General features: G+C 42.9%; 1 protein-coding gene across 4 annotated transcripts in view; it reads left to right on the top strand.

Moving 5' to 3' along the window:
- Positions 1-5,464: 5,464 nt before the first annotated feature.
- Positions 5,465-24,523, top strand: part of RFTN1 (raftlin, lipid raft linker 1) — a 102,495-nt gene continuing 83,436 nt past the window's right edge. The window contains exons 1-2 of one of the 4 annotated variants that reach the window (XM_075083179.1): positions 5,465-5,951; positions 18,503-18,658. In XM_075083179.1, the coding sequence (XP_074939280.1) occupies positions 18,514-18,658 (145 nt within the window). In that variant the 5' untranslated portion in view covers positions 5,465-5,951; positions 18,503-18,513. Of the gene's footprint in view, positions 5,952-6,300; positions 6,621-16,977; positions 17,049-18,502; positions 18,659-24,523 lie in introns of those variants that run through there. The other 3 variants (XM_075083178.1, XM_075083177.1, XM_075083180.1) reach the window with 3 other exon arrangements.

The following is a 24,523-nucleotide window of genomic DNA, read 5'->3' as shown; positions in this document are numbered from 1 at the left end:
TAGCTGCTGGTCCACTCTCCCTCTTCTTGACCCCTGAAGGGGCAAAACCAGCTGCTGCTTCTGAGTAAAGGTCAAATTATGCCCGGCTGCTGGGGCCGAAGGGGTTATACCACCACCATAACCAGCAATAGGGACTGGTACAATTGTCTCTTCGGCAGCAGAATAGACCTGACTTCTCCATAGCTTTCTATTCTGTCTTCATTCCTTCTGTGATTTGGAGGTAGTTTTCCTGTTATTCCTGAGAAGCTGTGGCCTGGTTCTCAATAACACCTGCTGAAATGAGCAAAATAGGCTAAAAGATTTGTCTGTCTCAAGTGGAGTCAAGTTTTTCTCATTTTGGCTTTTCTTTCATATTTTTTCTTGTTAATAAAAATCTCAGTAGATACTAAACATGCTTTTGTGCAGGGTAGGTAAATAATGAAACTGATTTTCTTTACTGATATTTTTGTATCTATTTCCTCATTATCCTCATTAAGCTAATTCTGATTAAACTTCTGCTGAATCCTGTTCAACGTGATGTTGCAGGTGTCTGTTGCTTTCTGACAAAGAGGAAACAAATTTTTTTCTGAATTAGCTTTAAATATTTTTTCACACTGCTCTGAAAACTAGGAAGATGGGGTGTGGTTAACACGAATGCTGAAGCCTAACTTTGTAGCAAAAACAATGGTAACTGGCATTATACTGAGTTTCATACAAAAAATAAATGGCTTGCACTTATGTGGATCTTTCCAATTAGTTGTTCAAATAAAGCTTGGAAAAACCAAGCAGGGGGTTATCTAGCGGCATCACTAGAAACACCTTGCATGAGAGAAATGCTGTGCGGGTGATTTCTTGCCGCTTTTCACAATGTGACATCTCTGCTTACGCCAAAATAAGTAGATATATCTGGCAAAGCAGAACTCTTCAATGGCCTACCAGTAGCAATTTACACCTACTTTGAACTTGCCTTACCCAGCTGCACCCAGCACTACAAAGTGCAAATGGAAAACGTGATCACTCCTGCTTGTGGCGCAGGAGGTTGTAGAGATCTGCACTGCTAAATGTGTGGATTTACGAGAGAGATTACACTGGGTAGAAACAGAAATAAAATGTATCAAAGCACTTTTTAACTCCTAAGGTAAACTAATATTCCTTAATGGAGTGTCTAGGGGCAACATCTTATGGTTGATTAAAGCAATAAGGCCCTTCAGCTGTTTATAGTTAAATGGTTGCTAGAAGAGTATTTTACCATTTAATTACCAAGTCACTTGTGTTTTGCAGTAGTTTATTGTTCGGGGGGTGGGGGTGGTGTGTATACGCTTGCATTTTTATATAGATGTATATATATATTTTAAAAAACCCTCTAATATGTCTAGGATGCTTGCTTATGTTTTTTTCCCAAGTTCATCAGATTTCTCTTGGGAAGAATGTTGCTTTTTAGAGTACCACATAAAATACCTGTTACAGTCAGAGTAAGTTCTAGATCTTATCAAATCTGTGCCAAAATGGTTCTGAAAGAGGCAAATGATCTCAAAATATGGGAGCAGTGCATATTTTTTTAAAAGAATGAACACTAGCAAGCCAGTGTGGAACGCTGGAATTTGTCACAGTGGTAGTCCAGAAACCATAGTTTAGATGTAGAGCATGAATTTAGATTGTATGCTGTGCTTCAGCTTGCATGCCTTCATACTAGGTACTTGAACCATCTTTGTTTTCTTGCATTTCAATGTATGCACAGCTAAATAAGTGACAGTAGAGGTATCCTATCCTGGTAATTAAACTGCTGCTTCTGTAACATACTTTTGGAGTCAGAGAAAAACAACTTCATGTCAAAAATCATATGGAACAGTATTTTAATTCAAATTTGTCTCTATTAAAAAGTGCAGAAATGTCTTGCTGGGTTGTATACTTAACACTGGAGTAGAGGAATTCCTGTTGAAATTGGTGCATCAACACACCTTGTATCTGATAGTTCTCAGTTTGCAGACATGTCTGATAGTTACTGACTGTGAAGTGGGTGGTGGAAGGATGGTTTGTAGTGCCTGGGTCTGTGCTATGTGACCCACTGTAAACATTAATTTGAAACACTTTTAATCTCTAATAGGACTGTTACTTCACAGCATTTGTGGTCATCCAGAATGTTGTTTTCTTAGTGTTGATGTCCCTTTCCACATCCAAGATGACTTTGCACCAGCAAAAGTCTTCAATGTTGTCAGACATCCTTTCAGTTCAACACCTGAGGTGTAGATCTGCAAATCCTATGGTGTCAGCAAGGTCTGGTGCCCAGGATGCTCCTTCTGGAGCCATCTATGACCTGATGTGTTTATAATACAGGGAAAGCTGCACTTTTACTTTTTCCCCTATACACTTAGCAATCCTTCCCCATATGCTTTAACAGTAGTATCAGAAAAACAGCTCAATTACATGGCACCCTGATGTGACTGCACGCTGCTTTCTCACACAGGCAGAGAGCCAGAGAAACTGATGAGCGGAGGAAAAATGATGAAGGACAAGGAAAGAGGAAAAACTATGTAAATAATTAAAAGAAATGCAGAGGGAAAAACCAAAATACACAAAAGGAAATAGTAAAAGGAGATGGGTAAAGTCACCACGCAAAGTGCACTGCTGGTGTTTTCTTCATATTTCAGCACTGGTAAAGAAGTAACTTCATTTCCCCACTTCCAGTGTTTTGATGTTATGCTTTTGGCTACAGATTACTAGCTAATGCTGGTAGTTGTGCTTTAAGAGGACTTGAATTCAGACAGAGGCTACTCTGGGGAAATTTTGTTCTCTGATGGCACTTGAGGGAAAAGTAGAGGGGGACTTTCAAATAGATTTCATCCATCATAATACCAGCCATAAATACAGAAATATTCTGCAGTTAGGAAGGCATTGAGGTGCTAATGTAGTGTTTGCTTATATATTTCTACATAATTTAATTTGGTTTATGTACCTACACAGTAGGGAGAGATTCTTAAGTGGACAAAGTGCAGCAAATGTAGTTGTGTCTGCTAGGCAGAAGGGCTTCAAGCAGTTTGAGTATTAATCAAGGGTGTTTTAGGAGTTGCTAAATGGGTTTCTGGCCTAATAGGGGGAAGTACAATGAAGGTGGCAAGCAAAGTTCCAGACTTCATCCACAAGCATGACATTTGGGGTGGATACATGTTTTTCTGGAGAGACAGGGAAGATGAGGGTGGAGGGATGCTCCCTCTGTAAAAGGAGTAGCTGGAATGTATGGAGCTCTTGAATGACAGGCTGGTTGAGAACGGTAAGGATCAAAGGAGAGGCCACTGAGGGTGACATGTTGGTGGATTACAGACCAGCTACTCATGATGAAGGGTGATTAAATTAACAACTCAACAGCATCTATGGGCCACAGATCCTTACCCTTGGAAAGGAGTTAATCTCCCTGAGAGCTGGAAGAATAACATGGTGGGATGCAAGCAATTTGGCGGATTTCAGGAAGCTTTCTTGGTAAGAGTACTGAATGGGCCAATCAGGGTTGTTACACAAAGGGATGTCCACTAATAAGGAAGGATTCTTTAAGAATGTGATAATAGCAACCCTGACTGTAGTCATGATCATACAGTGGAGCTCAAGACCCTGAAGGGAGTGAAGAAGGCAAGTCCTTGGCCTTCAGAGACCAAATTTTGCCTTAATTGAGGAACCGGTAAATGGGATGCCATGGGAGGCAACTATGAAAGGTGAAGGGAGCATAGGAAAGCTGGCAGGTCTTTAAGAGGAGCCTTTTTTCTATGCAAGAGTGGCACATCCAAATAGGAGAACAAGTTGATGAATTGGGACACGGGCTAGGCTAAACAGGGAACACCTAACTGAACTTCCTTGCATTCCTATTGTGGTGGAAGCAAGAACAGATTATGGCCAAGGAGTTACTAGAAATGTTGCTGACGCACATAGGGATTGTGTTGATGCATACAAGGGCTTTGTGGAATCTCGTGTTGCTCACAAAAGGTATGAACAAGGAACATGTAGGTCTGCTGTTGCATGTGAGCACGGGTAAGGCCAGTGTACTTGCAGTCACCTTTGCCTCAAGTCTTCCTGACGCATGTGCTTAGAGGCAAGCTTCAAGCAAGCAAAGAACTCTACCAGAAATGGATGAGGATCAAGACTGGGATTCCTTCTGAGAACTTGATCTGTACAAATCCGAGACTAGCTGGATGTGCTAGAGGGTGCTGGGAAGAGCTGGCCGATGCCCTGAGAGCAGCTGCTCTCTGCACTCTTTAGAGTGGGGTGAGGAGGGTCCACAATAACTAAAGCAAGGCAAATCTTGTACCCATCTTCAGAAAAGGCCAGAGGGACAATTTGGGGAACCATGAGAAAATCAGTCCCTGGGGAAAAGCATTGCGTCCCCTTGGAACAGACTTGCTTTTGTGTATTTCGTGTGTCTAGAGAAGGTGCCATCATGCATCAACGTTTGCCTTCTATGACAAAATGGCTGCATTTGTAGGCATGGGGATGGTAGTGGATACCATGGCAACTTTAGAAGGTGCTTGGCACTGGCTCCTGTGCTATTTTTATATGTGCTTAGGATTCTGTAGTCTGGGTGGGTGGACAGCTAGATGGGTAAAAAGCTTGTTGCGTGGTTGGGCTCTAACAGTTGCAGTTTAAGGGGTCGCACTTTGCCTGGAGGGTGGTGGCAAGTGGAGGCTTGTTGTATGTAACATCTTTTTCAAGGACCAGGAGGAGATGATGGGATCTGCTGTTGCCATGTTTGCACATGGCCCTATACTAGGGGTGCAGTTGACAAGCTTCAGGGCTGAACAGCTGTCCAGAAGCACCTGGGCAGGCTCAAGGAACAGCTCAACAAGAACCTTTTGAAATTTAATGAGGACAAACATCCTGCCTCTGGCAAGGCAGGGCACCTTGCACAGATCCAGACTGGTGACTGCCTGTCTGGGTAGCAGCTCTGTTGCAAAGGTAATGGGGATGTTGGTAGGCAGCAAGCTGATCATAGCCAACAAAGATAACAGCAGCATGCCAGTAGCTTGGAAAAAGTGATTATCCTCCTCTACTTGGAGCTCATTAGGGCTCTTCTAGACCACATACTGTGTCCAGGTGTGTCATTCCCCCCTCACAACCCTGTGACAAGGAAGTTGTTGACAAGCTGGGATAAGCTGAGTGGAGAACCACCAAGGCCAGGGCTGGAGCACACCTCCTGCCAGGAGAGGCTGGGGGAGCTGAATCTGTTTGACCTGGAGAAGGGAGGGCTTGCCACCACCTGAGGGAGGATGAGAGAACAGGCATACTGAAAGGAGAGGTTCAGACTCTGGGTATAAGCAGGCCGGTTCCACTGCAGTGAGCCCAGGTCCTGCTCGACGGTGCGGGCCTGGCAGCCCCCAGGCAGAGTCCTCCCGTGCCTGGGGCGGCGGGGGAGGGCGTAGAGCTGCAGCCCGGGGGCTGGGGATGTGGGCGGGGGCTGAGGCGGGCTGTGCCTGAGGGTTTCCCAGCCCTGGCCGGCGGGCGGAGCAATCCCCCTTCGGGCCGTGCAGGCGGGAAACGCCAAGCGCCGCTGCCCCCGTCCCTGCCTAGCTGCGGCTCCCGCTGGGCGCGGGGCTCGGCCTCGCAGCTCGGAGGAAGAGGAAGTGGCCGCGGCTCCTGGCAGGCCGGCCGGCCTCGGCGCCACGGGGAGCGGAGAAGCAGAGCTGCCCGGCACGGCCCCGCGGAGGCGCCTCCCCTCCGCTCCCCTCCCTGCTCCGCTCCGCGCCGCCGCCCCCGGGCTGCGCGGCACAAACTTTCCGCCGGGCAGCGGGGCGGTGTGGCGGCGCGGCGCTGCCCTGCCCCGGCACCTCCCCGTCGCGGAGCCGAGGGGGGGGCGGCCCCAGAGCGCGGCGGGCGGGCACGGGCGGCAGCCGGAGGAGGAGGAGGAAGCGCTGTCAGTGGGGCCGACCGTCTCCGCCCGCCGGGCATCCTTCAGTACCGCCGGGCTGCGCTTCGCCCGCCGCCTGTCCCAGGTACCGCCGCGCAGCCGCCCGGCACGGCGGGCCAACTTGGCGAGGGGGCGGGAGGGGGGTCCGGGGCCGGTCGGGGGTCGCCGGCGGGGAAAGCGGCTCCGGCTCGTCCTTGATCCTTGGGCTGCTGAAGTTCGGAGCGGGGCCCGCCCGGGCTGGCCGGCGTGCCCGGCGTTGCAGGGGCTGCTCGAGGCTTTCACCGGGGCGGGGAGGGGCGGAGAGGTTCTCCCGCCCTCTCCCCAAGTGGATTTCGGTTTGTGCAGCGCCCATAAACCGCTGCTCCGAAGGGGACGGCGGTCCCGCCGTCCGCCGGGGGGCCGCTTTGGGTGGGCGGGAGGCCGCCGTCCTGTCAGGCGGTGAGGAGATCCGCCGGGCTCCGCCGGGGCGCTTGCGGGGACCGGAGGCGGCCTTGCTTGAAAATCCCTTCCAGCCAGCGCGGTTGTTCGCGCCGAGCCCACGCCGCGGAGGGGCAGAGCCGGGAAGGGAGGAGAGCTCTGAGGGAGCCGGGGCGGGCGCCCAGCCCGGCGCCGCTTGTCGCACGCCGGCCACCGGGACGTGCCGCCTTGTGGCTACCTGGGGTTTGCGATTTTACAGTTATTTTCAAAGGCTGGACTGGATATTGTCTTCCGAAGTCCGCGACGCTGTTTCAGTACGTTTTTGTTACAAAATAAGGTGAGGTAGCGCTACTGTGGGTCAGTAGATGTGTATCTGAGTATGAAATACATCTCTCTCCCTTTTTGTTTATCTAAATTCTTCCCGGAGCAACAACTTCTCACAGCCTCTGTATTTCTGGGAAAGGGGAATTTAGTTAGATGGACTTTCAGGGCTCTTCTGTGATACTTCCAACTCGGCCAAATGATTAATGGGAGACATTTGCTCTCCATTGCGGTGGGGCGGGCTTCGCTCCGGAGCGCTGCCGCCTCGGACCAGGGGAGCAAGCTGAGCCAGGGGCGGCTGCTGCGTGGCGGGACGGGGAGCGGTGCTGGCGTCGTCTCCTGGTCGTGGTGGGGGTGGCTGTGGTGCTAAAGCGATTGTTGGATGTAGAATAATGAAAATTTAACTATACCTGACAAAACGTTCTTTAACGTTTGCAGCCAAAGTTTGGAAGCTACGGTATGACTGTATACCGTATTTTTATTTCCGTAAAAATAACGAGGAGGATAACTAACATTGTCAAGATATAGCTAATCTTCAGTTTACTAGGGGAAATCTTTTTGTACATCTGCCTTTATGTTTTATTTTTAATGAACCCAATCCATTTTGGCTTTGGTATTGAATAACAAGTTACCGGCAATAACCCTTTCTTTCACAATACTGGTGGTCACATTTTATATTTCATTTCTGTTTTTTTTCTAAGAAGAAAAATAGTCTTAGAATGAAGGCTTATTTCAGGAATCTAACTTAACCTCAAGCTAGTTACATTAGACAAGGGGCTTTCCAGCACTTCCACTGGCATTCCCCTGGTCTGAGGGCGAGAATGTAGCATGAAATGAGTGTATACAGCTGTGATTAAATACCTAAGGGAGTTCTGAGCTGAGGTACTGGAAAACGCAGATACCATATTGGGTATAATGAAGTGGCCTTAGAGTCTGTGGTGGAAAAGCTGAAGCCACAGCCTTTCAAAGAATAACAATCAATGAAATCTGTATTGTTTTTAATAATTAAAAGAAAAATCACATTACCATATTCTATCCCCTAACTTCATGTGAGATCCCACAGCTTCACACCTGTCTCCAATAGTCCACTTTACTTTTTACCCCAAATTTGTGGGCCAGGGTTTTACTCCATGACAAATTAGCGAAAGACAGTAAGCGTAGGACTGTCAGGTCTGTCTGGCTTTGTTTTGCGATGGTTTTACTCGCTGTCCTTGAAGCTACTGGGCATACATTGCAATATGCATCTGTTTTTCATGTTTGTTTTCTGTGGGTTCAGAGTGGTGTGGGATTAACTTTAAAGGAAAGTTGGGATTCCTGTCTGATGTTCCTATGTATGCTTCTGTCGGGTCCATTCAGTCTTTAATTTGCTAGACAATAAATGTTAGCTTCTCTAGTTTCCCTTTAAGCTCTTAAACTAGTTCCTTCTTAGCATCTCTGTAGTCTCCTGTCTTCACGTGGAGACATCTTCCTTGAACGTTTGTAGCTGTGGTATTTCAGAAGAAATTTTACCAGTACTATTCCAGTGATGTTAACACTTCTTTATCTTGACCAAGAACACCCAGCCTAAGAGTGTTTTGTAGAAACGTGTGGCACCATCTGAATCTTTCGCTGTACTGAAGGACAGCATCATGGTGTATTAAATCTTTCGGCTGAGTGTCACAGGGAGATATGGATGGGGTAAGGACCAAGGGTCTCTCACCAACCTACTGTTCCTCAGGTTGCTTTCCAACACCAGCACAACACTTGCCTTACTCCTCTACCAATACTCTGATCCTGTTTGCTTTTCTTCCTCCCACCTTCTCGCCCAAGTGCATGCACACGCAAACCAGCCCCATTTCCATAGAGAGGGCTCAGCACAGGTGGTGGCAGCCCCCAGTTATGGGCAGGGAGCCTGCAGAGGTAGCCTGCTGACCTGCAGGCCCAGGGGCGGCGCAGAGGAGAGTGTGTGTTACGCAGGGCAGAAGAGTTGAGCCCAAGTCTAGTGTTGTGAACACCGTAATAAAAACAATAGCACCTAATAATATTTTGTTGAAATTACCTTATCACTGTGGTGTGTTATTTGACGTGCTGCATGCTAGGGCTGTGCTTTCCTTGTGACTTGTGAATAAGACCTATCAGGGTAGCCTGTTCTAACTTTACTGAATCCATATAATATTTATTTATGTATTATTTTGTTTTCTTCCTGAGGCTTAGCAAACTCTTGAGGCTAGACTAGCGATTGTCTTAATTGCCCAAATTATGTTTTCCTCCTTTTTTTGTGTAGGCAATACATTTTCTTGTTTCCCAGGCAGACGGTACCAAACCCGATGCAATAGTTTGTTTTTTAATTCTGGCAATTGGATCTGCAGTTCATCATGACAGGTCTTCCAGAGTTCTTGGTATGAGTCCAAATTAGTCCTCTCAATTTGTGTTTTGCTTCTGTTTAGTTGTGGTATCTTTGGCCTCCCCAACTGGGCTTGACTTCTGGCACGTTTCACTTTATGCTGGTGTTAGTTGATCCGAGACTGTTGTTTCCTCTGCTGGGCCTTTTTTCCTGTCCCTTGAAAGCTCTCTGCTTATTCTACCTTTCCTTCTTTATTAGGTAATTCATCTCCTTGGGTCTGGAAACCTTCTTATGAATTCTCTTGTCACTTCCTTGGGTTACAAATTCTGCAGATATTCATATTGTATTGTAAACACGTTCCAGACCTCCCCTGTGCTCATGTCCTCCAACTTTTCATTCCTGTTCATCTCACTAATGAGTTTCTGTAGTTTTTGAGATTTGCCTTTTGAAATTGAAAACCTTAATTGCAGATTTAGTTGGGTTGCTCTACCGTTTAGTTTAAATAAAATCAATCATAAAGAATAATTCTGGGATTTTTCTTTCACCAGCCTTTCTATAAGCAGAGATTTAGTTATCAGTTGCACGTCTAAAATCCTGATAGTGTCAGTCAAATTGGTAAGTATACGGTGAAAAAATTGGTCAGTTGTGACATCCAGCAATAGATAGGACTGATTTATGGTTAGTTCGTTGTATTTTCAAAATAAGTCTTTCAGAACCTTTTGAATTACTTGGTAAACATTAGATACTTAAACAACTGCTCCTTCCCCACAAATAAAAAAATTATTGTGGTATTTATTGTATATATGCTTACATAGTTACCTGTATGGTAATACTCTTGAAAAAGACCAGGTAGATACCTCTTGGTAAGGAATTTCCCTCTTAACAGTGTAATCTCACAAAAAGCCTCTGTAGTGGTAAGCCAGGGTGGGAAAAATGGGGTTATGTCAGGAGCACGGCTTTGTTCTGGGAACATCATCCTAACATGCTAGTCTCGTCTCTTTGTTTACCTGTATGCCCAGTTTGGAAGGTCTGGTGTTTTTAATCCTGTGCTTCGGTTATGCTTCTCTGTGTGATGTGTTTTTTCGCCTTGTTATTCCTCTTCTGCTTCATTGCTTTAACTATGCTAGGACAGGGACTCAACCATAATTTGCCAGCTCTCTCAGGGTTTGTTTAGAGCTGAATGCGGGGACTAAACACTCTGGTGTTTTGTAGACTGGGAAGGATGCAAGAATTAAGTGACCACATGCCAGCAAGTGAACTGAGCTGAGCATGAAGTGCTTATTACTTTGAAAATGGAAAGGTCAGGACTGCAGGAGTAAGGGTTTAAGAAAATAAGTACATCTCATTACTGCACAACAAATGTGAAGTCCTGTAATTATTTGTAAAAGCCTTCCAGCATCCCTGTGAGGCAGCTAAGTATTACCCATGGAAGGAAGAACCAGGATGAAAGGACTTAACCAAAATCAAGAGAGAAAACCTATTAATACATTGCAGTTATCTTGTTTCGCTGCTGCACTCGCCAGTAAGAATCCCGCATTCCTTAGTTTTATGAAAGGAGCTTCAACAGTAACTTATGATATGTATTTTAAAAAAAATTAACTCATGATAAAGCTTACAAAATGAGGTCACTTGTTCTGGACAATAAATATTTTAAATGTGTTAATACAGTGAGCTTGTTCTCACTAATTGCACTTAAAAAGAAGCTGACAGTGGTGTAATCTGCCCATACAGCATGTTTTCTTTGGATGCCATTATAAATATTAAAATTACCTTGTTTCTATTTCAGGTGGTAGTGTATTGCATTCACATGTGCATTAGACAATATTTGAATATTCAGCCTAATGCAATATTGGAGTTGACTCCAGTACTATATGTATTTAAAAGAATTGTTTAGGAAGTCTTTTCAAATCACCCCTGTAAGCAGTCATTGACACAATGCTTTCCATAATATTGATATGGTTGAAGTAAACTATTTAGCCAATATATACTTAGTTGATAAACATCCCTTAAATTACTTAGTCTAGTAATCTATTCAAACTTCTGTTAGCCACCTGGTTCTGTTATGTTTCAGTGTAATTTTCATTGTTATTCCTTGGAGATAAACTGTTAAGGAGTTCCATGAAAGGAAGGGGTGATACATTAGAAAATTAGGTTTGTTTGTGTCCCCCCCCCCCCCCCCCCCCCAAATCAAATAGAAGGCAGGGTTTTTTTCTTCTCTTTTTTGTTCCCCTTTTCCTGCTGGAAAGTAATCCTGAGGCCTGGCCGCTATTACCAAGAAAATAAGTTATTAGCTGTACCTCGAATCCTGTGTTCAGTTTTGGGCCTTTCAGTACAAGAAAGACATCGAGTTGCTGGAGCATGTCTAGAGAAGGGCAAGGAAGCTGGTGAAGGGTCTGGAGCACAAGTCTTACGAGGAGAGGTTGAGGGAACTGGGATTGTTCAGCCTGGAGATCAGGACGCTCAGGGGAGCCCTTATTGCTCTCTACAACTACCTGAAAAGAGGCTGTAGTGAGGTGGGTGTTGCTCTTTTCTGCCAGGTTGCTTCAGTGACCTCGATTTGCACCAGGGGAGGTTTAGATTGGGTATTAGGAAAAATTTCTTCACTGAAAGAGTGGTCAGGCTTTTGAACAGGGCTGCCCAGAGAGGTGATAGAGTCGCCATCCGTGGCAGTGTTCAAAAAAACATGTAGACGTGGCACTTAAGGACGTGGTTTAGGAGACATGGTGGTGTTGGGTTGATGGTTGGATTTGATGATCTTAGAGGTCTTTTCCAACCTTAATGATTCTATATTATTTTCACTTACTATTCCTCTTTGCTAATTCTGAACTTGTACTTCATCTATTTTGAACACAAGCTAGTAAAGTGAGAAAGCAAACCCAAGCTGCAGAGAGTATTTTAACAAAGCTTAGGCTCAGAGATGATGAGTTGAACTCTTGGCAGATCTCTAAAAGAGCTATAAAAATCCCTATATTTTATTCAAGATGCACTCATTTTCATGGACCATGGAGGTGATTAAAAATGGAAATGCTGGTTTTTTCTCTTGCCAAGTACAACTTTTTGTGATTTTTATTTGTGGTTTTTGTTTTTGTTGTTCATGGCAAAGGTGGTACCAGTTTCAATAAAACTTGTATCAGGAATGAGTGTTCAGGGGCAGATCATTTTGCCCTGCTGGGGTGGGTTTCTCTCCTGTTCCTTGAGACGGTCCCCAGAGCATCTACTCTTCTAGTCTCAAAATACAGGATGGAGGACAGTAATGGGGAGAAGGAGGTGGCTGCAAGAGGCTTATTCTGTGGCTTGCAAGTTGGGTGTTTGCTTGGGATATACAAAACCTCAGTTAAATTTTTGAACTCAGTTTGCAGAAGAAAGCTGCCAGTTTCCTAACCAATGGGGGCCTTTGCTGTCATTCACAAGACTAACTCAGGAATTGACTGTAGGCTTTGCTGTTGTTCTGCAACTCATCACAGCTTCCATTTTTTTGTGTTTTGCAAAATTAAAATGAGATATAGACTAAAAACCCCCATCTATTGTTAGATCTGGGTTTCAGTTCTAGTTTTATCATCATCACATGGCTGAATATAAGAACAATGGTAGAGATTATCTAGATCATAGAACACGCATAAGATTAATTGGCAATGTAAGTGTGTTTTGGGGCAGAATTAGTTTTTCCAGCATGTGTAGCTGGAAGAGACCAAAGCTAAATCTTCATTTTAGTTCTTCATTAGATGTTACTTTTTCTCTCACTCAAGGTATTTCTTGTAAGTATGGAACTAGTGAGTCGATAGTTAATTTTGACTTTAATGAAAAAGGAAAAGCTTATTTTAGAACCTACTGCAGAGCAAAAAATATTTGAATTTTTTGCAGCGTTTTTGAAGAATTGTTTTTAATTTACTAAAAAGTGAATATTAGTGATAATATTTTGTTTTAAAACTGAATGAAAAAAAGTAGAATTCAGATGCAGGTATAGAAAACCAGGACAAATAAGTGTAGAACAGTAACCTTATGCAACCCTTGTAGCAAAACAATATACCTGCTGAAAAATGGGAGTGAAGTGGGTTTAGATTACTTTGAATGCATCAGTGATGAACATTTCTTACCTCACCCTTAGATAACTTCAATGTGGAAAATGAAGAAGGTGAATAATGTCCTGTTGACAACTAGATTTGTAACTGAAAAGCAAGGAGACGTTTTCAGACGAGGATGGAAAGACTCTGAACAGCACTAACTTTGCTGCAAAGAAAAGGAAGGAAGATAGTAATAACTGATGTTGAAAGTCCTTGGAAGATTAGAGAGCAAGCTGTCTCAGTAGCAAGTTTGTGGGATAACATTGAGCAGAATTTAGTGATTCAGTGATTACTTGTCATCAGTATCTTTGATAAAACTTTAAGTATTCATACCTCTGGATGTTTTTTAAATACTTAAACTCCTGCATTAAAGTAGGAACTTTATTTATGAAGATTTATATTCTACTGCTGCAGCACTTGCATTCTAATTACTGTGCAAAAGATTGTGATATTGTGAAACTTATTTTTTCTACTGATACCTCAGTTTCATACAAGTGGAAATATTCTATTCTATATGTGTGCTTTAGTAACATAAATATAACTTTCTACTTAATGAAATGTGGGGAAGTATTAATGCTCAAGTATACTACCTGAAGTTTTAGCCAAGCAGCAGGAAGGTGAAAATCAGTCTGGTAAGCAGTCACTCAGTGAATTAATACAAAAAAAGGGTATGTTTTCAGCCAGTCCCAAGTGGCAGCTATCTCTGTGCTGAATGGCTTGTGGGTTGGCACTGTTTGCAGGGTTCACTGCTTGCGTAGGCAGTGAGGGTGGACCCGTTTTCTCAAAAGGGCCGAGGAAATGTTTGCTAGAGAAGCACAGGAGAGTGTCTGTGGCTGCTGCGGGAAGAGCAGGCTTGTATTTTCTAGCACTTTCACCCCAATTTAGGAAAGAATGCAAAAATCCCCATGACATGAAATACTGAGTCCCCAAGGCTTCCTTCTGCAGCCATCACTGTCTGAAGAGTCCTGTGGATTTCAGACTCTGCATAGCTAAGGGTTGCAGGCACTGCTGCTTAATGACCTCTGAAATGGAATTTTTTTCCTTACGAAATGCCGGACTGTATACTTATGATGTGTAAGAATTACTGGGCTGTGGCTGAAACAAGAAATTTTATACAATTGCCAACACATTGCTATCTTAGTTCCTCCCTCTACAGTATATTAAAGCACAAGTATATTGCTAGATGTGTTCCATTACAGTCCTTGGAAATACTCATAGTATCTTGTTAGGCACATTAATGTACAATACACAAGTATATATCAAAAGAAATAACATTTCAGACTTAAGCTAATCATATTGCATGGGCAAAAGAAGCTGCTTTTTACTTAATGGTTGGGAGGAATATAGGAATGTTGTCAGGGTGTGTAGAGATGTGACGAGGAAGGCCAAGCCCCACTTGGAATTAAATCTGGCAATGCATGTCAAAGATAACAAGAAGGGCTTCTTTAAATACATCAGCAGTAAAAGGAAGACTGGGGATACAGCGGGCCCGCTGCTGAACAAGGAAGGGGCCCTGGTAATGCAGGATGCAGAGAAGGCAGAGTTACTGAATGCCTTCTTTGCCTTGGTCTTTACTGCTAAGGCTGGCCCTCAGGCATCTCAGCCCCCAGAGAAGAGAGGACAAATTGGGACAAAGGAAGACTTACCATCAGTGGAGAACGACTGGGTCAGAGATCACCTATGCAAACTGGATCCTCCCAAATCCATGGGCCCCAATGGGATACACCCACGAGTGCTGAGGGAGCTGGTGGATGTTCTTGCTGAGCCACTCTCCATCATCTTTGAAAGGTCATGGAGGACAGGAGAGGTGCCCGAGGACTGGAGGACAGCAAATGACACTCCAATCTTCAAAAAGGGCAAGAAGGAGGACCTGGCAAACTATAGGCCAGTCAGCCTCACCTCCATCTGTGGAAAGGTGATGGAGCAGTTCATCCTGCAGGTCATCTCCAGACACATAGAGGACAAGAAGGTTATCAGAAGTAGTCAGCATGGAATTCACCAAGGGGAGATCATGCTTGACCAACCTGACAGCCTTTTACGATGGTGTGACTGGCTGGGTCGACGAAGGGAGAGCAGTGGTCTATCTCGACTTCAGTAAGGCATTCAACGCTGTCTCCCATAGCCTTCTCACAGGCAAGCTAAGGAAGCATGGGTAGGATGAGTAGACAGTGAGGTGGATTGAGAACTGGCTCAACAGCAGAACTCAGAGGGTTGTGACCAATGGAGCAGAGTCTGGATGGAGGCCTGTCACTAGTGGTGTTCCCCAGGGGTCTGTGCTGGGTCCAGTCCTGTTCAACATATTCATCAATGATCTGGATGATGGGATAGAGTGTAACCTCAGCAAGTTTGCTGATGATACCAAGCTGGGAGGAGTGGCTGATACACCAGAAGGCTGTGCTGCCATTCAGCAAGACCCAGACAGGCTGGAGAGCTGGGCTGAGGAAAACCTCATGAAATTCAACAAGAGCAAGTATAATGTCCTGCACCTGGGGAGGAACAACCCCATGCACCGGTCCAGGCTGGGGGCTGACCTGCTGGAAAGCGGCTCTGTTGAGAAGGACCTGGGAGTGCTGGTGGACAGCAAGCTGACCATGAGCCAGCAATGCGCCCTTGTGGCCAAGAAGGCCAACGGTATCCTGGGCTGCATTAAAAGGAGTGTGGCCAGCAGATTGAGAGAGGTTATCCTCCCCCTCTATTCCGCCCTAGTGAGACCACATTTGGAGTACTGCGTCCAGTTTTGGGCCCCTCAGTTTAAGGATGTGGAACTGCTTGAGCAAGTCCAGCAGAGAGCTACCAAGATGATCAGGGGACTGGAGCATCTCCCATATGAGGAAAGGCTGAGAGACCTGGGTTTGTTCAGCCTGGAGAAGAGAAGACTGAGGGGGCATTTCATAAATACCTATAAATATCTAAAGGGTGGGTGTCAGGACAATGGGACTAGGCTCTTTTCAATAGTGCCCAAGGACAGGACAAGGGGCAATGGGCACAAGTTGGAACACAGGAAGTTCCACCTCAATATGAGGAAAAACTTCTTTCCTGTGAGGGTGGCAGAGCAGTGGAACAGGCTGCCCAGGAGACTCCACAACCTCCCTTCTCTGGAGACATTCAAAACCCACCTGGATGTGTTCCTGTGCCCCCTGCTCTAGGTGTGCCTGCTCAAGCAGGTGGGTTGGACGAGCTGATCTCCAGAGGTCCCTTCCAACCCCTACCATTCTGTGATTCTGTTGTACTTGATATTAGAAAAAAAAAAAAAGGAGAAAGAATCATTTAGGGAACAGAAAAAGATCTTGATGATTTTTAACTTTAAATGCCCCCCCCCCCCCCCCCCCAATCCCAAACCCTAGCTTTCATTTTTTTAAAATAGTTAAAGTAGTTATTACTTTTCTGTCAAAATAGGCAGGGATTGTTTTCTGTTGGATGAATCCCCCAAATATTTAAAGTTCAGGAACGCATATGACACATCATCAATTTTTCTTGCTGCTGCAGGTCTTTCTACTAAATGTTTTTTTCTGCTTCCAGTTCCTGTGTGTTTGAATATCTTTTTTTAAGGTTTAGTGCGTTGGTTGGTCCTATTCTGATGCATTTATTAGTGACTTTGCAATAAGACGTAGGTGTGCACTTGAAGACTCTGCAGGTGATGTGATGGTGGGCGGCATTGCTGAGCCTGGAAAGACTTCCAGCTCTTCCAGGGGTGCGGGAGAAAGGGGTGAGATTCTTACTGAGTAGTAGAAATGCAAATGGATAGAGCATAGTTTATGGGGGATGAGCTGGAAACTCCTTGATTGGCCATGTTGGATAAAAATAAAGAGAAAAGTGTTCTTTGGCTACTGGGAAGCTGACGGTAAACTGTGAATGTTATTCAGCTGTGACTGATTATTTTAGGTACAGTAGCCATGTTATTTGCAGTAGAGATAGGGATGCATCAATTTTACTTCTGTAGGCTGTGTTAACATCTAATTTTGAACATATGGTCACCTGTGTTCATGCAGAGAAGTGAAAACAGGAGTGATGCGAATGAGAGTGAGCCTGTTGATGGAGCAGAGATCCTGTCTTGTAAGAGGTGGGAAAGGACTTAGGTACATTTATCCTAGCAAAATATGGGAAGGGACAAGATATGGGAAATCATAAAAATGATTTCACAGGGAAATATGAGGAAGGGACAAAAATTACAAAAGTTAAAGCGTAATGTAAGTATAAATAAATGCCTACAAGTAGTTTCCAAATACATTGGGGCTGGAAACTTGACTGACTTTCTAATGATTTGGGGGTGGAGCTGTGGCATAAGCTTACAAACACATCTTTGGAGACAGGGAACCTGAACTAATTTTTTATTCTCCCTTTAGGTTTATTAATTGTCAAGGTAAAGGCAGCCCTAGTGTGTGACTGAAGTTTTTCAGGTGCTCGTTCCTATCTGTCAGAGGTCCCAGGGAGGCTGAAACATGGATCTTTGTCATGCTTCATGTAGTGGGTTTACACTTAATGGATCCCATCCCTCAAAGTGTTCAGGGTGGCCTGCGGGATCCCCTCTTCGTCACTGGGTGTTTGCTCTGCATTTCTCTCCCTGTCCCCGAAACATGAGTTTCTCCGTGTAGGTGGAGGCAGGATGTTGGGTGGGTTGCGATGAGAAACCTCAGATGCCTAGCTGGTGTCTCTTTAGCTTCTCACTCACTTCTGGATGAAATAATGTGCCTTAGTCAGACCAGCGTTGTTGAAGAGGAATGAGAGGATTTGGGTTATCTGAGTATTTTCCCCAAGCAATTCTTCCATTCTTTCATACTTGGATGAACCATAATGTGCAGGATATTGAGAAACATTTCATCTGTAGCAGAAATGATTGTCAGGAGTAATCCTTTAAAATGTTGTGGACTGGTGGCTTAGTAGAGAGAATTAGGTTTACCTAGTCCAGTTCTGTGGTCATGCGCCTCTTTTGGTTTGAAGATGGCTTCTGTAAAGTGCCATTATTTCTTGTGACTTACCTGAAAAAATGAGGTGGAAGGAAATGAGGTAGTTTTCTAAATGCTGGTACTTCTGAGCAAGCTTGCTTCTTCCACTGAATTACAAGTCTAGATATTAATTTGAATGTTACAAAGATTTGTGTAAAAGATGGTACTATCTGTTCTTATAGTAATTGCATATACAGAAATTGTTATTAAGTTGTCAACCCTTATATTAGCAAGTTATTTTGCATTTTCAGCCACTTTTTATAATGGTATGTGTGTCTTCCAGAGTGTACTACTGAATATATGTGAAAGATGCAAAATACATGCATTAAACTGTCGATTTTCCAATAAAATAATAGCATGCCTGAGGGTTGATATCAGTGGTGTATACTTCAGTTACTATCTGGGTGTTTAATTAATTATACAGTTTCATGTAGTTTGTAGGTCACTTGTATTTATAAACTAAAAATCACCACAATGTACTATTGTGTTGCATGAAACTGGAAAGAAAAAAACTAAAATGAATGGTGTTTATGCATTTTCCCTTTTTCCTTTCCCTGCCTTTTTGTGTCAGGAGCTGCTGAAATGGGTTGTGGATTGAATAAACTGGAGAAGCATGATGAAAAACGACCTGGTAATATCTATTCAACTTTGAAGAGGCCCCAGGTAGAAACCAAGATAGATGTTTGCTATGAATATCGATTCCTGGAGTTCACGACACTAAATGATAGTAAGTACACAATATTTTTCTTTAGATTTTTTTCTATTCAAGTTAACATGTTAATTGCTCCATAATGCTTTTTGAATAGTGTGTGTAACAGTTAAGTTTTTAAAATGCCTTTAGTTTAAGTAAGTGCCTTCTCTTCAGTCATAATACTGACATGCAGAGATCTTATTGAGAATTTTCTGTAAATTTTCAACCTCAGAGCTGGTTGTAGGTTCAGATTTTTGGTTCTTTGCACCTCCCCCTCGCCTTTTTTTGGCTTACTCTAATATGCATTTTTGTTTCCTTAATTTTTATTTTATGCAGTTTTCATATGGTAAAGCAATTCAGGTCTGCCAGGTTATATACTTTACTGCTCTTTTTCCTTCCTTCCCTTCTGTTCCCTGTGCTCCCTCAGGAGTATTTTGAGAGGTTAAAGTTAGTGTTTTCAGTTTTGCTAACTTAAATAACTCTTTACATAGTTACAGATACTTACAGATGCACCTGTGTGGGTGGAAACAGGATAGTGGGAGACACTGAAGATCTAAAACATCAAAGGGGTAAAGGTCCAGTCTCATGCAATTTCTACCTTTTTTTTCCCCCTATCAGAAATAGTCTTGCTTTAATTCACATGACAATTCAGAGATATTCCATTTCTTTTCTTCCTGATTGACATCATGCATCTCTGCCAGTATTGCTCACACCATCGCCTGTGCCCTCTTTCACTTCAAAATTAGCCTGTTCTACACGCAATTACTCCTCACACCATTTGGAAATCTGAAGCTTGAGCAGAAGGCTGGGACCTGATTCTTGCTATATATAAAACAACACAGTACCAAAATCTGTTATAGCTAGCTGGCAGGATGCCAGGTAGAGCCTCTGTGCTTTTGCCCCGCAATGTGCTGCCACTTCTCTTGTTTTGCAAGTCAGGTCAAAGGAAAAGCCAAAGTGGCGCGTCTCTCGCTGTGTGAGACAAAGAGCTGCTGGTACGTCGCTTGATGTGACACCTCTGGTGCAGTTCAGTATGTTCAGCCTAGAGTAATGTGAATTTGTTTGTTGGTGTGTGGTTTTGTTTTTGGGTTTTTTTTTTCTTAAAAAACTTGGAAAAAGGTGGAGGTTTGGAATAGGTGGTTGCACAAGAGTGTCCTTTTGTAAGCAATGTGGGAGCTGAGTAGTTTTCTTTGTCAACTTTTCTTAGTGCTTATCTCCTGTACTCATGGATTCTTGTGTGTTTTATTACACTAACTGGGATGCATTGCAGTTATTGAGAGCACCAGACAAATGGGAGAGGAAGTTTTTGCATGTTTATGTATTGCAGTTGTTGGTATGTTTATGTATTTTTATTTTGAAGTGATTGTCCTTTGATAGTTTGACAACTTTTATTGTTATGTACTGTATATTGTGTCATTAGTGAAAATTAATTACTATTGAAGACACACTCCTATGGGCTTTCCTGGGATGCTCATCAGTGTTCTGTCTGATTGCCTCATACGCTTTAGTGTGTGCATTCTCCTGATACCTCCTGAACTCTCATCTTTGTCACTGTATGGAGGAAGAATCAGTACGTGTGATGGCAATGTGACTTGCCTCAGGCACAGAGGATGCCTGGCACAGAGCAAAAAAATAAACCCAGACTTTCCAAGTCTGATTAAATGGACAGGCTTGTTGTAAAGAATACTTGTACGCTTTTCTTACTTGTCGTAGATTGTTTTATTATGATTTTTAGGAGGCATGGTTTTAAAGAGACTGCGAGTAGAAGTATTTTTATCAAATTCTTTGGCTTGCCAAAGAGTGTAAGTTATCCAGCTCCCATTGAGTTCTGCTTTGGCATGTTGTATACCCATCACTCTGGTCTCTGAAGGTGCCAGGGGATAGGCAGATGAGATGGGGATGGAGCTGTTGCTCCTGCTTGTTTTCCTTAGTATCACCCATGACTATGTGCTCTCGGGATTGGCAGGGCAACAGCTTGTGGTTATGCAGCTCCCTCCCTATTCATGTAATTGGCTGTGTGAAAGCTCATGTCCCACTACGTAGTGTTACAATGTTCCAGGTTTTTCTCAATGGTGACAGCATCACTGGTTTATTTATATTTTTGATCAGAAATAACCTCTGTAGGTAACCAGAGTTAATGATGAGTGTTTCACCTGTGCCTGTGTGGATTCAGAAGCTTGTAAAAATGAAATTTTCACAGCTGTGTAAAAAGAATATTTGGGATTGTGAAGTCTGTCTTCTGTGAATCTACTTTAGCCCTTTCAGTGTGTGTATAGATCCTGACATCATTTTTTTTCCCCACAGGTTTTCTGCTTCTTTAGCTTTTTCGAATAAGCCGTGCTAGATTATGAGTAACTGCAGAGTATTTTATTGTATCCTTATTCTAGGCCTTACTTAAAATACTAGTGAGCCTGGCTCTGAAGACAGGTACTCATTTTTCTCTTGGGGTTTTCTGTAACATTTACTGCTCTGATAACTGTATCTCTCACAAGCATTGTCTTAATGTTGAGAAGGATGTGGTTATCTCCGTGTTGCAAGTGGGAGCTAACACACAGGTAACTGCCAGAAGTTTTCCAAGTCCTTAGCATTTCTTCACGTTCCAAAAGCAGCTGTCATTGAACTCAGACATAAATGTGGAGGCTGATTACATTTGCAGTTAGGAACTGCATGTACTCTCAAATCTGATATCCAGATAATGAGAGAATGCGGTATATGTTTTAATTGCAGTTTCACAGGCAGCTAGGTGGACATAGGTTTTCTGCAGCTATATGTAGGGAGGTATTGCTGCCCTCTCTCACCTCCTGTCAGCTCTGTGAATTGATTTAACTCATGGATCTGGCAGAAGCCTGTGCAGTATTTTTGTTTGGTTATTCTCTGCCAGATCAATGCCTTGTGGAAGGGTCTGAAGAATGCTGGAGCTGGTTGAAGTTGTGGGAGTATGCTGTCAGGAAAAGAAAAAGGACCTTCTTTAAATCAGCTCACACTGTTATGAACTCATTCCCTTAGCGTCACTCTGTTGAAACCAGACACAAAATACTGTCCTGCTGGTCATTTCTCTGTTATGTTAGCCAGAAGCTTAACTTTTCTTGCTTGCTGTCTTTGGTTACTGTTCACTTTCTGACATATACAGCTGAAGGAGTGTAAGGAAATCTGCTCCTTTATTATAGATTTGTATTCATTTCTGAACTTGAGACTTGCTCTGCACTGATGCAGATGTCCAGTGGAAGATAGTGTTTGATCATTTATTTAAATGCTGTATAAATAATGCATAGATGCAAAAGACAGAATTGAGGTTGCAAGTGTAATCATTCTGACATTTTCCAGTGCTTCCCAATTGACTTGGAAGTACTTGGAAGTGTCTAGAGAAAGATTTCCCAAGCTTTCAAGGAAAGCAGACTATGAAGAACCCATCAGTTTCCATCGTGTGCCACAACACAGAATTAAAATGGTTAGATTTGCCACTGTCCTATACTTCTTGAGCAAGTGTGATAATTGATAGTAGCAAAGGGTTATCATCTAAGTGTACATTGGCACTTGAGGAATAAAGAGCACTTCGCTAAGGTATTTCAAAACCTTGAGGTGTGTCTGCTTGTTTTGAGTTGTTGTCTTTATAATGTCTGCTTATGAGCCTTACCTTTCTTGTTTCTGCCAAGGTGGCCTTTTCCAAGAAATCACAGTCTGTCTTCAGTGTTGTTCCTTGACAAAGTCATTCTGTACTCTATTCTTTAGTCATCTGCACTGTCCAGGGCTTGTGGGCTGCTGCTCTCCCTCAGGTGAAATCACACCAGATTTCACTTAAAGTAAATTGATAAAATCATCACATATTTTCACTTGTCAAGAAGACATTAGTAGGTTTGTAAATAGGATGGCTCATTGCTGGCTCAGCAAACTTCCAGAGGAAGTGCAAAGGAAGAGCAGGATCTTTCCCCTGTTGGCAGCAGTGAGCTGTTAGGTTGCCTGACTGCAACGTGTACCTTCATTCTTGATGTACTTATCCAGCTCCTAACTCTGTATGGTCCAGTCTGGCATCATCTCCGTCTTCAGCCAGTTCCTTCTGACAGGTTTCTACCCTCAGTCATTTCTTCTGCTGCTCCCCCTGAGTCATTCTGTCTCACAGTCCTGACACTCCGTGTGGTGGCATGCAATGGGTGCAGGTAACGCCTTGGAGAGGGTCCACACTTAAACAGCTTACTTTCGGTAGCTGTATCTGCAGTTTGAATGTTCTTCTATCTCTCTGCTGGCTAATCCTTGCTTCAGAGTTGATCAGCTGGCTGTCTCCTCACTGACTTTGAGACAATGCTAAGGCTAAGTGGCAATGATTGCATTTTATAACAATAAAATCTGAGGACAGTAAAAGGCAGTAGCGTTAGATTGCAGCAAACCTTTTGCTAAAAAGTCAGAAGAGACAAATTAGGGCCTATGTGTACACACTTTACTGTGTACACAGTACTGTTTTTCCTTTACTGGAAAAAAAACCACAAAAAGATTAAATTACCACCCTGCATCCCCCCAAAAGTAAAAAATTGTTGTTTATTTTGCATTCCTCTCTGTATAAATAAAAGGAGCTGAATAATGGTCATCTTGTACCTCTGTTATCTCCAAGTTTTATTTGAAATAAGAGGTAAATGGTGAGTGAACCTGAGGAGGACATGTGCTGACAAATGGAATAGCCTTAATTTAAAGCAACAGTGTTTTTAACAATGACACCATGGGCCAAGCTGGTTTCATTTGGTATTTTATTTGAAAGAGAAATATTTCAATATTCTGCATTCCTTTCCTGCTCTTATGTGATCTACTTACTTTGGAAAACTTCACTTGCAATGACAGGTTGTATAGAAACCAAGCTCCTCTTCTTCATCCTTTATTTCTTTTCTTCTGCCTCTTTTCAGTTATGATGACCTTCTGAGAGAAACCAGGAATCTGATAGTTGTTTATCTCTTCCCTTCTCAGAGCAGTGTAGAGGTTTTTGGTGTTTTGGGGTTGTGGTTGTTTGGTTTTTTTTTAACTGACTTGATTGGATTTTTTTTTCTTTGCTTTACATTCCTGTAGTAACTCATTGGCCTGATGAGTTACGTCAGGTTTTGGCCTGAATAAAGTTGGCATGAAACATATGCTAGCCATGTGATGAGAATGAAATGGGGGTATAAATTTTTTTAAATGGGGAAAGGCTATACTCTGAACAAGCCATTTGTGCTATAAAACCACTAAAATCCAGATGTTTTGACTGACAGAATGAAAAACAGCAATACTTCACATGTTCCAAAGAAGTTCTTTAGTTATAATGTGAATACAAGGGTGTATGGTTTTTATCCTTATTGTCAATAATTTGTCTCTTTTAGTAAGAAAAAATCAAAATGAAGAAAATTATTTAAAAAGTAATTAGTTACATTTCAATATTTCCACTATTTTTTTTAAGTTGTGTTTTTGTCTGAGGACATGTATCTTACCAGGACAATACTGCTAGTACATTACTACACACATAAAACCTTCTGATTTGAGGCTTTTTTTTACATGTATGTGTATATATATTTATAGGTATGCATATATATAAAAAATTTGAAAGCATGTCTATCTTTCACGTTCTGACAAGCTTCTGGATACTATACAATAATGTTTTGGAATGAGTTGTACTGCTCAATAAACATTTGTTACAATCTTATTAGAACTGCTATGGCTGAGCTTTTTATTTTTTTAATTGCCGTTTTTCTAATAAAGACAAATAATGTGTGAATGAACCTTTTTAAAAGGCATAACTATTGATTGCAATTAAAGAAACATTTCAGTATGGACATATTCTTAATTTGGGATTAAATTTCAGTTATGTGTAGGTTTAAATTAATAGAAAACTCTGTTTCCCCCTCAGACCAGGGAAAGTAGTACTCTAATTGGAACTTGGAAGCG

Source organism: Phalacrocorax aristotelis, chromosome 2, assembly GCF_949628215.1.
Source record: "Phalacrocorax aristotelis chromosome 2, bGulAri2.1, whole genome shotgun sequence".
NCBI lineage: Eukaryota > Metazoa > Chordata > Aves > Suliformes > Phalacrocoracidae > Phalacrocorax > Phalacrocorax aristotelis.
Note: the sequence above shows the minus strand (reverse complement) of the source record. Positions and strands in the feature narration are given on the sequence as shown.